Source organism: Coenobita brevimanus, chromosome 14, assembly GCF_032717465.1.
Source record: "Coenobita brevimanus isolate Jiangsu-jjx chromosome 14, ASM3271746v2, whole genome shotgun sequence".
Lineage (NCBI taxonomy): Eukaryota > Metazoa > Arthropoda > Malacostraca > Decapoda > Coenobitidae > Coenobita > Coenobita brevimanus.
In genome coordinates, this window is record NC_136967.1 from 12,807,501 (window position 1) to 12,819,118 (window position 11,618).

General features: G+C 41.5%; 1 protein-coding gene across 1 annotated transcript in view; it reads right to left on the reverse strand.

Moving 5' to 3' along the window:
- Window positions 1-10,891, reverse strand: part of LOC145418347 (sodium-coupled monocarboxylate transporter 1-like) — a 25,823-nt gene extending 14,932 nt beyond the window's left edge. The window contains exons 1-3 of the mRNA XM_080286779.1: window positions 10,663-10,891; window positions 9,031-9,164; window positions 5,138-5,326 (exon numbers count right to left, since the gene is read on the reverse strand). Of these exons, the coding sequence (XP_080142905.1) occupies window positions 5,138-5,326; window positions 9,031-9,164; window positions 10,663-10,891 (552 nt within the window). The remainder of the gene's footprint in view (window positions 1-5,137; window positions 5,327-9,030; window positions 9,165-10,662) is intronic.
- Window positions 10,892-11,618: the final 727 nt, after the last annotated feature.

Genomic DNA, 11,618 nt, shown 5'->3' on the forward strand with positions numbered 1-11,618 from the left:
CTCTCTCTCTCTCTTCAGACAGTATAACTACTGTAACTTCATGTCATCTATAGAGAATATTTCATATCAATGGACATAATGCTCGAAGGAAGGTCTCAAAACAGCAATGCATCATCCACCAGATAACATAGAAATGAAAATGTTATTTGTCTGCTTGCCACCCATCGTACCCGAGGTTACCATCTTAGGATTTTCATACACCTTGTGATACAATGGCTACCACTATTAGCATTTTAAGAATGAGATGATGGCAACCTTTATTGTCTTGACTGTCCAGTATATGCAACACCCCACGAACAACGCATGTAAAGTGTATACGGAATGTATCATAGTAATGATGTAATATTAACCACAGGCACACACAATGACACGTGTATGTAGTAGTGCGTGGATTATGATTATGAAACTGCTGTATCACCAGTTTGACGATGAAAACAGTCTCGGAGGGGATGATCGGTAGGCATATTAGTTTATATCAGGATAGGCTTTTATCTCAGTTGGTTCACGATTTGCATATATTGTGAGGAATGTGTTGCTTACGAAACTGCTTCGGGTTGGACAGTCTGAACTTCGGTTCAGTAGTAAGAGTTTTAAAATGAATCTGAATCTGATCTACTTTACACATCAACACTCTTGTTTATATTTTTTTGAAAACTATTGATTATCAAACTCTCAGGCAGTGGGAAATGATAGGCAAAAAAAAAAAAAAAATGCTTAGTAGGCGGTGCTTCATGCGAAGCCTCCGATGCCACAGTGAATACGGATTTAAGGCTCTGTAAGATCAGGGATACCAACCAGGCACGTTAACTCAGTTTATTTTCAGATCTCTCCTCCGGTGTGTTAGATTTACGCTAAATGAATGGCAATATATATTTTTTTCTTTTTTTGTGGGAGTACACCGAAGTTCTTATACCATATCAACCAGAATCTGTTTTGAGTACGCGTATTTGCTGCAGATGAGGAACTGCAATAATTTTCTCTAGCTCGTTACTTGCGTACTGGAGGTGATGAGCTGACTCATTGGTGAGCGAACTCATGTCGTGATGCATGTTTCCCGAGTCTAGGGGTTCGAGTCCACTTCACAACGGATAATTTACCCGCCTGCATATGTTCGCACCGTGTAGGTTCACTAATGGTATACAGTCACAAAAATAAATACCATACCAAGATTTACTCAGTACATGGCGGAAAAGTCGAACCATTGAAGACACGCTTTAGTGAAGATAAGATTCTCACTGTGTTTCGCCACAGGGAAATTTTCTTCACAGGGAAATGGAAAAGTAGTTATCTTTGCCTGTACAGTATATAATGGAGACTCTAACACAAACATAGCAAATATAACATTCCACTTTCATGTATCATTCGTTCCACCAACATCCCTTTCCTATTCGTATTTATCTCGGATGAGGAAGGGTTCATTCTGCATATTACTCTCCATCTGAGAAGTCTGTCATGATCGAAATATGAATTAATACACATAGAAAACACAAAGAGACCTAACTGTATGGTTCTATACAGGATACTCTAATCAATAAAATTTATCCGCTGCCACAGAAGGTGGTCAGTGCAGCCTAAGACATTTTTTGTCTGCCATAACCATACCTTGATCAGACTCATTTGTATTTTGGTGGTTAAACAGTAGAGGATTCAAGCGCTGGAAGTAAAATCTCGATATTACTCCTCCTTCTCTAGTTCATGATAATATTAAAAAAAAAAGTGCTGGAGAGCGACGCCTTCTTGTGGCGGTATTGATATAACTGAAGAGTTCAACTGCCTGGTTTTACAAATATACTCAACTACTTCCCTATCCAGCCGAAAGGAGGAGGATAGACTGTGAGAGAAGAGCAACTTAAGCCTGTAGTCCATCAGGTTACATTTTAGATAAACTTGGGGCTACAATTATTGCTGTTACATAGTCTGACTATGATCAGATTATTTAATTGAGCTACATGAAAATCTGCGGCTCGTATTGGGTTTTAGTCAGGCTCATTATACAGGGGTAAGGGAAAACGAATCCTGGTCTGTGTGCTGTTCTATAACTGCTTTACCACTTCATTACGATTACGTATTTTATATCTTATATTGGCTACTTGCAGAGGTTTTTTTGTGTTTGATTTTGTTCAGCTACAGGTATATGTGTTGATTACAGCTATATCTAACCCCTGTAGGTCGAAAATCTCTCCTAAAGTAAATACAGTACAATCAGCTAGAGGCAATAAGAAACATACAGACACAAACACACAAACAGTAGGGAAAACAACTGTTCAAGCCCACCTCCCTTCGGTCAGGGGCGTGCTCATCCCCTCGCAAATCTCGATGCTTACTTCTTAAGGGAATCGTTCTTCTTTCATATGAACTCTTTACTTACACAGAACCCATTCTCTTCTTTCTTTGGTCATTCGCTGTCACCTGCATTTTAGTAGTAGGGAAAACGATGGTCCGAGCCCCCCCCCCCCGTCCTATCGGTCGGGGACGTGCTCAACCCCTCGCATTCACTACTAGCCTACTTTTTACATGTGGGCCAATTTCACGTACTACTCTAGGGGGGTGGGGTTATCTGGTGATTTTGGGCACTGTTCAGGAGGAAATGGGCGTTAGGATGTCATAGTGCACTGGCGATGTATTGTATACCGCAATCATGGACAAAGTTATTGGATGATATTCAGCAGAGGTGTGAACCTATGCCCAGGTGGTGAGATGAGGAGAGTTAAGGACACTGTGGTGCCAAGCACTGGTGGACGCTGGTGGATCGTAAGTTGCTGGTTTGTATTCATCGTTTCACCATTCGATTCTAATATTACCACCCAGTCTGAGGGGATGAGAGCATAAGCCATCGTTTGTTCGGGGATACTGCTTTAGAATTTTGCCTTAAGTCCGTGATGGCATTCTTTAGCTTCCTCTACCATCAAAGACTATAAGTGGAAACAATTTCTGACATTCTGTCAGTGAGATGGGACAGCCTTTTTGTGGATGATGTGGTTATAGTAATCAGTTAGCATTTTACGAGGTGCTACCCCAGAGTTCATGATATTTGACCAAAGAAAAAAAAAAAACTTATGTCAAGTCCTAATCATCACCGTCCCCTTCAAAGCAGTCTCCCTGGGCGTGCAGACATCGATCTCAGAGCTTCTCCCACGATCGGAACTCGTTCTGGAAGTCCTTGAGCATCAGCTTGTTCAGGACCTGTGAGTTTCTCCTGGATCTCCTCAGTGACGTCAAATCTTAGTTTACGTCCTCACTAAGGGCAAGGAGGAGGGCACAGACGAGAGCGGGGACAGGCTGAAGCGTTTGAATGCCCACATTTGGAGCGAGTGAGCCGCGGCGGTTTTCGCGCGTTGCCATGGCAACGTCATCTTGTCACCGTCAGCGAATGCAGACTGCATGATCCCTGGCGCAAAGAATAAAAAAATGCTGTTGCTAGAAAACAGCATACTGAAACATGAACTACATCTTAAACGAGAGAAGCAGTCAGTGCACAAGAAAAACAAGGAGAGAGAGCAACATGGTGAATATCATCATCTCATCCCACGATTAGAAGAGGACCCTGAAAAATGTTATGAGTATTTCCGTATTTAGCCTGAGACTTTCCATAAGCTGCTATTTCGTTGTACATCGGCTTCAGAAACTAACTACTAACTGCAGGAAGCCAATCTCTCAAAAGGAGCGGCTAGCAGTAACAATCAGTTATGTAACATTGGGGTTCCTTTACAAAGTTAGTGGACATCTATGTTGTCTAAGCACTATGCTCATCAGTTTGGAAGCACTGTGACGAAATACAATATAAACAGTGTCGCTGAGGAAGGGATGGCACTTCAGCTTATCACTTTTACACGATCAATCCCCTTTACTATGCTTTAGCATCACATGCCCACTGATTGTCTATACGAGCTCTGAAAAAATATTTCTATGATACAAGTGGCTTCAGGATTTATTGAAGACAGACTACAAAAGCCTCTTGCTGCTATCGTATACAAAATAATATGTATAATCATTAACTTTCAAATATACATTAGAAGGTAATGTAAATTTCATTCTCATAAAGAATTTCCTTTTCTTCAGAATTATAATATTGTGTTTAAAGTGAAAAAGCTTTAAAGTAAACTGAACACATTACAACTTTTAATGTGAATGGAACTGATTATTGATTACTGGCTAAAGTCTTGAGAAAACTGAGCGTCATGAAGCATCCGTTGAACTTTTATGTGAAATAAATGCACTCACTGTGGTTCTAAGGATTTCATCGATGGTAAAGGACTAAGAAGAAACATCCTATCTGAGTAATTCTCTTCTTCAGATTGTTTCTTAAAGTTAGAGTCACCAAACTTGGTGGACGTATAGACTGTGATGACCTATGGTGACAAGCACAAGATCAGTGACCTTGACCTCAAGGTCCCTTTATGGTTCGGCTTCTAGCAGGTAATGGCTGTGGGAAGTTTTTATCAAAATTGTCCTGGACAATTTTCAGGTGTTCTTGGTCTTCTTCTGCTTCTTCCTATTATCATTAATATTCCTGTTGTTATCGTCGTTGTTGCTGCTGTTGTTGAGACATTAGGACAGTTACATGAAGGTGGTGTCGGGAAACACGAGTCTGAAAAGTTTTATTCCTGACCGGTTTCACCAATATTCATTTCAAGAGGAATGAATTCTCTGGCTAACCTGACCTTACATTGGTACAGTTGACATAAAAAATCGTGTCATCTGTCCGCTTTCTCCATGAACTGAAACCGCAGCAAACGACACTGACGACAATGACCTGTGGCCATAAAAGTTATCAGTGTCGCCTGCTTCTCATCATACAAACTTATTTTCGAAATAAATAAAGAGAAAAGTTGGAGATGACGACATGACTTTTGATGCTGACTGTACCTGCTGGATCCAGTGAATCCCTAGGGACCTGAAATGACTAATCTGTCGGACTTGATTGGTCCGTTTTCTTCCTTTCCCTAACCTGGCAACTCGGACTCCTATGTCACATCCACTGTGCTTTTGTTGTTATTTTTGTTTGTAGTTACGTGCAGGGCCTCACAGGCTTTTCTAGTTGTTCTAGTCACACACCCTCGTAATACTACTGGATCTTTGTCTCAGAATCGTGTTTCTCTACGCCTTCTTCATTATTATTATTCTGATAATTGCTTACCACCGTCATGTAGAAGGTACACACGAGACCCATCAGGACCACGGAGGCTTCTGGAGCGAGGCCGGTGGCGGTGGCGAGGGAGAGTGCAGGACCGTACAGGATGACGCCCATGTAAAAGGTGCGGTAGCCGGCCTGACACAGCGTGGCCATTTTGTGTATCGTGGAGGACTTGTACCGCAACACTAGGTACTGTGCATGGGGTAACAGTAACAGCATCATTGTCATTATCATCATCGTCATTATTATCATCAATATCACCATCAGTATTATCATCATTACGATTATAACGATTATCATCATCATTACCATCACCATCACCACGACAGTCATCATCAACAACATCATCCTGAACTTTTTCTCACCAAACATGGAGTGAGAAAAGATCGAAAAAAATAAGGGACAAGGAATTAGGAAAGCCAGCGAACTATCAACAGGATGCTCAGTTATACTGTATGTACCAGACACTCATTCATACATTATTTCATTAACCTCTTCATCACATTATAGGTCATCACGTCATAATCATTGCCCTTTGCTGAACATTTTCAGTGTTTTCACTAACACAGAGTAGACCAGCATACTCTCATAATACCTTTACCTCCAATTGTCTATACAAAAACGACATGCACATTAGACATCACATCTTCTATTTCCATTCCCTCATAGCAATGGCCACTGCAGTGTTATCACCTAATTCGGTGGTATCTCGGATTGCCACCACCGGCAGGGTAGGGCTAGAGACACAAGGCCCTCCTTGTCGCAACCAAGCGACTGTGCCGACAGTGGTTATTGCAAACACTCATCCTTGTCAGAGGAGATGTGGGAGTTCGGAATTATATATTACTAATACCTGTACACTTCTTCCTCCAGACTGTATCCCCTCTAGTCCTATTCCTCACAGAAACCCAAATCTTTCCCTACTGTATACTGATAGATCCTCTTGTAGTTTTCCTGGTTACCATCTCCTCACAACCTTTCGAAACAAGGGTGGCACCTGTTGCTGTATCAACTCTGAATATCCAGTTGACACTATTTTGAACTTCACTTCAGCTAACATTGATTATTACACAAACTAAATTACTTAAATACCTGTATTACCAGTTACATCTGTATAGTTTATGGCTCCGCTGAAATTACCATTTTGGGTGATTTTAACGACCACAGTGCAGAATGGTTACTGCATTCTGCCAGGATTGACGATACTGGTCTACAATCCGAGCAGTTTGCAGAATCGTTTAATTTCATGGAGTTAGTAAAACAGCTAACCAGACGATTGGCATTCTGTACCCGAATGCTTTTCTTTCATTTATTTATTATTTGCTTATTTCTAGTTCATGTTTTTTTAATTTAATTGCATTTCCAGTCCTTCATTTCCAGTGTTAGGTGACAGCTTTGCAACGTCACAGATCTCCAAAGTATTCACAGTGCAGTACTGAAATCCATCTGTGGCTGATGCATAAATCCAACTGGGGTAACTCATTTTTTTTTTCTAATACCGATAACATATTTATAAACTTATATTCTCTTTTGGGGTGTGAATGAGGTAGTAAGTTAAAAATATCAAGTTCTCCACGGGAACTGAAAATATAATGGTCAGGACATTTCTAGTACTTATATTTAGGTAATACCAGACGATACTCTTCATATAGTGTGAATTCTAGGAGCCTGAGAGTGCTATAGTCTCTTTACACTAACTTGACTTAAAACTACAGTCTTTCCATCTTGACTACCGAGCTGTAACAAGAGAATAACAATAGGGTTTGAGCTGGTTACGAAGAAGTGTTATGGAAAGGCAATACAACGGTAGTATCGTCTTTTTCTACCGGTAAGTTGCTTGGTAGAAGCTACAAAAGGACGATAATCAGGGCCATATTAGAGGTGCAGTATCGTGCCATCATCAGTAACCTTCTCGTCCTCTTTGCAACTCTGATATTCTATTCCATCTAATGCCAGATGATGATATACAGCAGAGAGTGACACGTACTGACTTAAGTGTTATTTGTTACCATTAACCATGTCATGCCCTGGACGGCTCTAATATTCTGTTCCAGCTAAAGCCAAACAGTTATTTTCAGCTGAATGAATTATAGGATCCTGTGAGTGTAAACTCCTTCGGTTTGATTATTTACACATATTTATCCACTTTACTCTTGCTACTAACAATTTTACTCAGCTTAAGCGAGATTTTAATAACTGTAGGGGTTAGGCACTGTACGCAGTCGAATTGTTTTCATCTAACAAAGATCCCTAACTCTTTTCAGCTCAGTTAATGGCCAAATATAATCAGGTTGGATCGCGGATTTGGCTAGTAACCAAGGAGACTTCTGCCTCATAAATGAGGCTTATTGAAATTCATGCAACCATGACTTAATATGCAGCCCAGTGGCCCAGTTCCCTTTGATAAAAAAAAAAAAGAATACGAACACATCTCCAAAATGTATCTCTCGTGGTGTCCCACAAAGATAAACATATTATCATCGGAATGTATAAATCATAACGATACGTACAAGGAAGTCTCACAAGCATGCAATAAAATACATCCTGAAGAAAGCAGACTCATCGTCGTGTGGCAAAATAATTGGGTATTTGCACCTGCCACAGTCTGTGGTGTCAGACAGTTTCGTTCGAGGTTTACGCTAAAACTTTTTGAAGCATGTGTACAGCCTCCATGAATCCCCCTATTACTAGAGATCCTTCTTAAGTTGAGCAAATTTGTACAAGGGCAGCAAGAATAACCTTTAAAATCCCGTAAGTGAAGTATTAAAGATATTGTTTCAAGTAGCAGTAGTAGATGCAACCACAGGCTCATCTGAATCTGAACTCAGTGGCCGACAAGCAAAAGTTGCCCTCCCCTGCTGGCCACTGTCCACCTTCTGCAGAGATCAGGAGGAAGTTAAGGAACGTTTTTATAAGTGAGCATCACCACCGCTCCGTTATATCGGCGGCACCGCATGAAGCCGTCATTGTCCAGCACCTCCGGAGATGATAAGGCAGTTAAATTTATTATTCCTAAACATAAGAACATAAGAAGAGAGGGCAAATGCAGTAGGCCTGTTGGCCCATGCTAGGCTGCTTCTTGAAAAGTAACTGAACTGCTAGAAAATGTTAAGAATAGCAAAGAAGAATCCTTTCTCCCGCCCTCCAAACTCTCTAGTCGAAGCCTGCAGGAAAAAATCAGAAGGAACACCACGCAGTATAGAAAATGTGAATTCAAACGCTTCTGATAATATTTACAACAGGTTACAACAAAGATTCACCTAAGGCTCCTTTGACACGTACGCATAGCAGGATTCATTGTAAAGTCAGTGCACTTTCTTCACTGGCACACACACACACACACACACACACACACACACACACACACACACACAAACACACGTACAGTACATTTACATATGCATCTCTCTCTCTCTCTCTCTCTCTCTCTCTCTCACACACACACACACACACACACACACACACACACACACACACACACACATCGGGAGGATAGCTCGTTCACCTTAACCCGGATTGCTATTCTTTTGCGGCTCATTTCATGTAGCTAAATAACAGAATCAGCCAGTACTACTTATCCACTTCCTTTTCATAGAACTTCGAGACCAGATCATTTGCTAATATTAATTCCTTGTTGCAGTTCAGATTTCAAGGCGGAGAGATGGCAATATTCGGCCAAGTCAGAATTAAAAGGATCTTACCTAGCAATATTAGGCCAAGTCGAAGTGAAAAAGATCTTACTTAACTGTTTTTAGCCAAGTCAATGTGAAAATATTTTTACCTGACAATTTTAGGCCAAATGAAAGTATAAAGAAACCTACAATTTTAGACGAAATTAAAGTGGAAACAATCCTGCCAGGGAATTTTAGGCCAAGTTAATGCGAAGGGAATCTTACCTGATTGACTGAGACGAGCCTAAGTCGGTAGAAAGTCGGGAGGATGAGTTGGTGTATTACAATGAAGCCGAGAAATATGCCCACCTGATTGACGACCACTTGCGTCCCGTGAAAGTACACTTCCGTTGGGTTGCCTGTGGAGGGAGAGTCAATTGTAGTCGGGTTTGTTTTCATCTAAGGGAACTGGGCCACTCATGTAACTTGGATGCTAATCTGTGGTGTTTTCATATTTAGGGAATTGGGCCACTGCCAGAACTTGAATACAGGGTTGTAGTTGCATGAAACTCGATGAGAGTTATGAGGAAGGGATGAGTCTCCTTGGTAACTAGTCAGCAATCTGATCACGTGTACACCTGGACATCAGCCGAGCTAATATTATGGGCTAGAGATCTATGTTAGGTGAAATGTAACTAGCTATATTGCCCATGTGCCATATCTATTGTCTCCTAAGACTAAGCTCTGTAAAAGATTGCTTGTGTATACGTTTGTGTTCTTTTATATTGTTGTTTATACTTCACTGGTACTTATACAGATACCAGATATTTCACAACGAATTTAGGGTGAATCTTCGTGAGTGAAAAATACGAAAGTTAAAACGATGTATGATATAGAAACCTTATTGTAAAAACTGGTTAATAATATTAATATATAATATACCTTCACAGATAGCTGCTAAATAATCCATTGTAAGTTTGATTATGTTTACAACCAGACGGGTCTCATCAGGTCTGAAAAGGCATTAAGAACTGTAGTTTAAATATAGCGTTCATTAATCCTTCCACAAGAAGAGTGCTTCCCTAAGATTAATGAAACTGTCTGGAGTAACGAAGAATCTAATAAAAAATACGTCTCTGGATTAACGGGATTGACATCTATTTCAGAATCTTGCTTAACATCATTTTGCGGACTCCAAGGACGATTGTTATAAAGCAATGAAAAAATTACTAGTAGTTTCTTCTAGACATGATTTATATTTGATAGGCTTTCTCTGTGTATAGATCTGCTCTGGCCTTAGATCAAAAGCCAGTGCACAAGGTCCATCCAGCCATCTACAACATACCAACAAAGGGCTGAATCCCATAATATTTTAAACGCTACCACTCGGACACATACTCGTGACCTTTGCCGATACACGAAAAATATAGCTTTTCATATCAAGTGTTATGGTGTTATTGAGGGTGATGCTTTAATGCAACGGTGGGCCCATCACATATGGAAGAGGAGTGAACACGATAATATCTGATTTTTATTATCACACAGTTCCCTTCATTGGCTGGGAGGCCTCACAAAATGTTACAATGATACATTAATTTGACAAGGTAGAGGAGGTGGAGTAGAAATAAAATATTTTGGACTGTGCTTGCTCGTAATACCTTCCTGATGCAACGGAGGCCCAGACGTAAGCCAAAACTTATACCGCGTTTATAGACTGGTAGTCTCCCACAGTAGGCTGCTCTTTTCACATTCGTACGCTCTTTAACGTGCCGACACAAAAGAATAACTGGCCACCCATAATACATTGAAAAGATGTTTAACTCGTATGGTGTGATCAGAACTTTAGTGATGAATGTCTTAGCGACTCATTCATAACTGGTCCATGGCGCAAGGGACTGCATCAGAGTACACACTTACCTAGTAATGAAGTTGAGGAAATGAAGCCACCGACGGTTGAGAAAACCACGGGTATGGGTGGCATGGTACGGTTCCCCAGCAGGTAGTTCTGGGCAGACTCCTGGCCTCGACTCCTGGCCGCGCTGTACACCCCAATTCCAAGGTACGCCGCCAACATGGTGATGAAGATGGCATAGTCCACCGCCGTGAACCCTGCCCCCACCGGAGAACCCTCTGACGCAGACGTCATCACCTGCACAAAGTCAGTCCAGTCGGTTTTTTTTTTTTTTTTTTTTTTTTTTTTTTTTTACGTGTCGGACTCTGGGCAAAAGCTCAGGGCCTATTTCTTGGGGGCAGTGACCTATCCCAAGGCCCAGTGGTCCTCCTACACCACATGTCACAACTTCTGCGCTAACACCCACCGTCCATACTGAATACAAGCTAGGGCTGTCTTATACAGGACTGGAGTATTGGTATTAGCGGGGGTACTACGACATGTCGGCGGGTCATCTGGTAGATCAGGAAGGTCTGTTTTTTGGAAATTCAAATCCTTAAACATTTCCCCGCCCCAGCCGGGATTCGATCCTGGGTCCATTAGGACTGCAGGCTGCCTCTCTACCGATTCAGACACCTCCTTCCCCGTTCTCCCTACCAGAAACAGTATTTGTTAGCCACAGACCCACATGGTACCTGACACTACATTAGTCAGCCTGAACAATCACACACTACCAAGAGTAAATGTGGCCTTACAAAATTTGTAAGGCTGAAACGGAACACATATGCTCTCATCATTAAATCTATCTATCTATCTATCTATAGCCCGACGCCCTAATCCCGCAAAGGGTGGCCGCAAACAAAACGCCTCCAAGTCGCTGTCACCCACCATTTGACTACCCTCCCCCTAAATCACCCCCCCCCTCCCTCATATACCTCTCAACTCCATCCCTTCACCTCATCCTCGGTCTACCCCTCCCTCT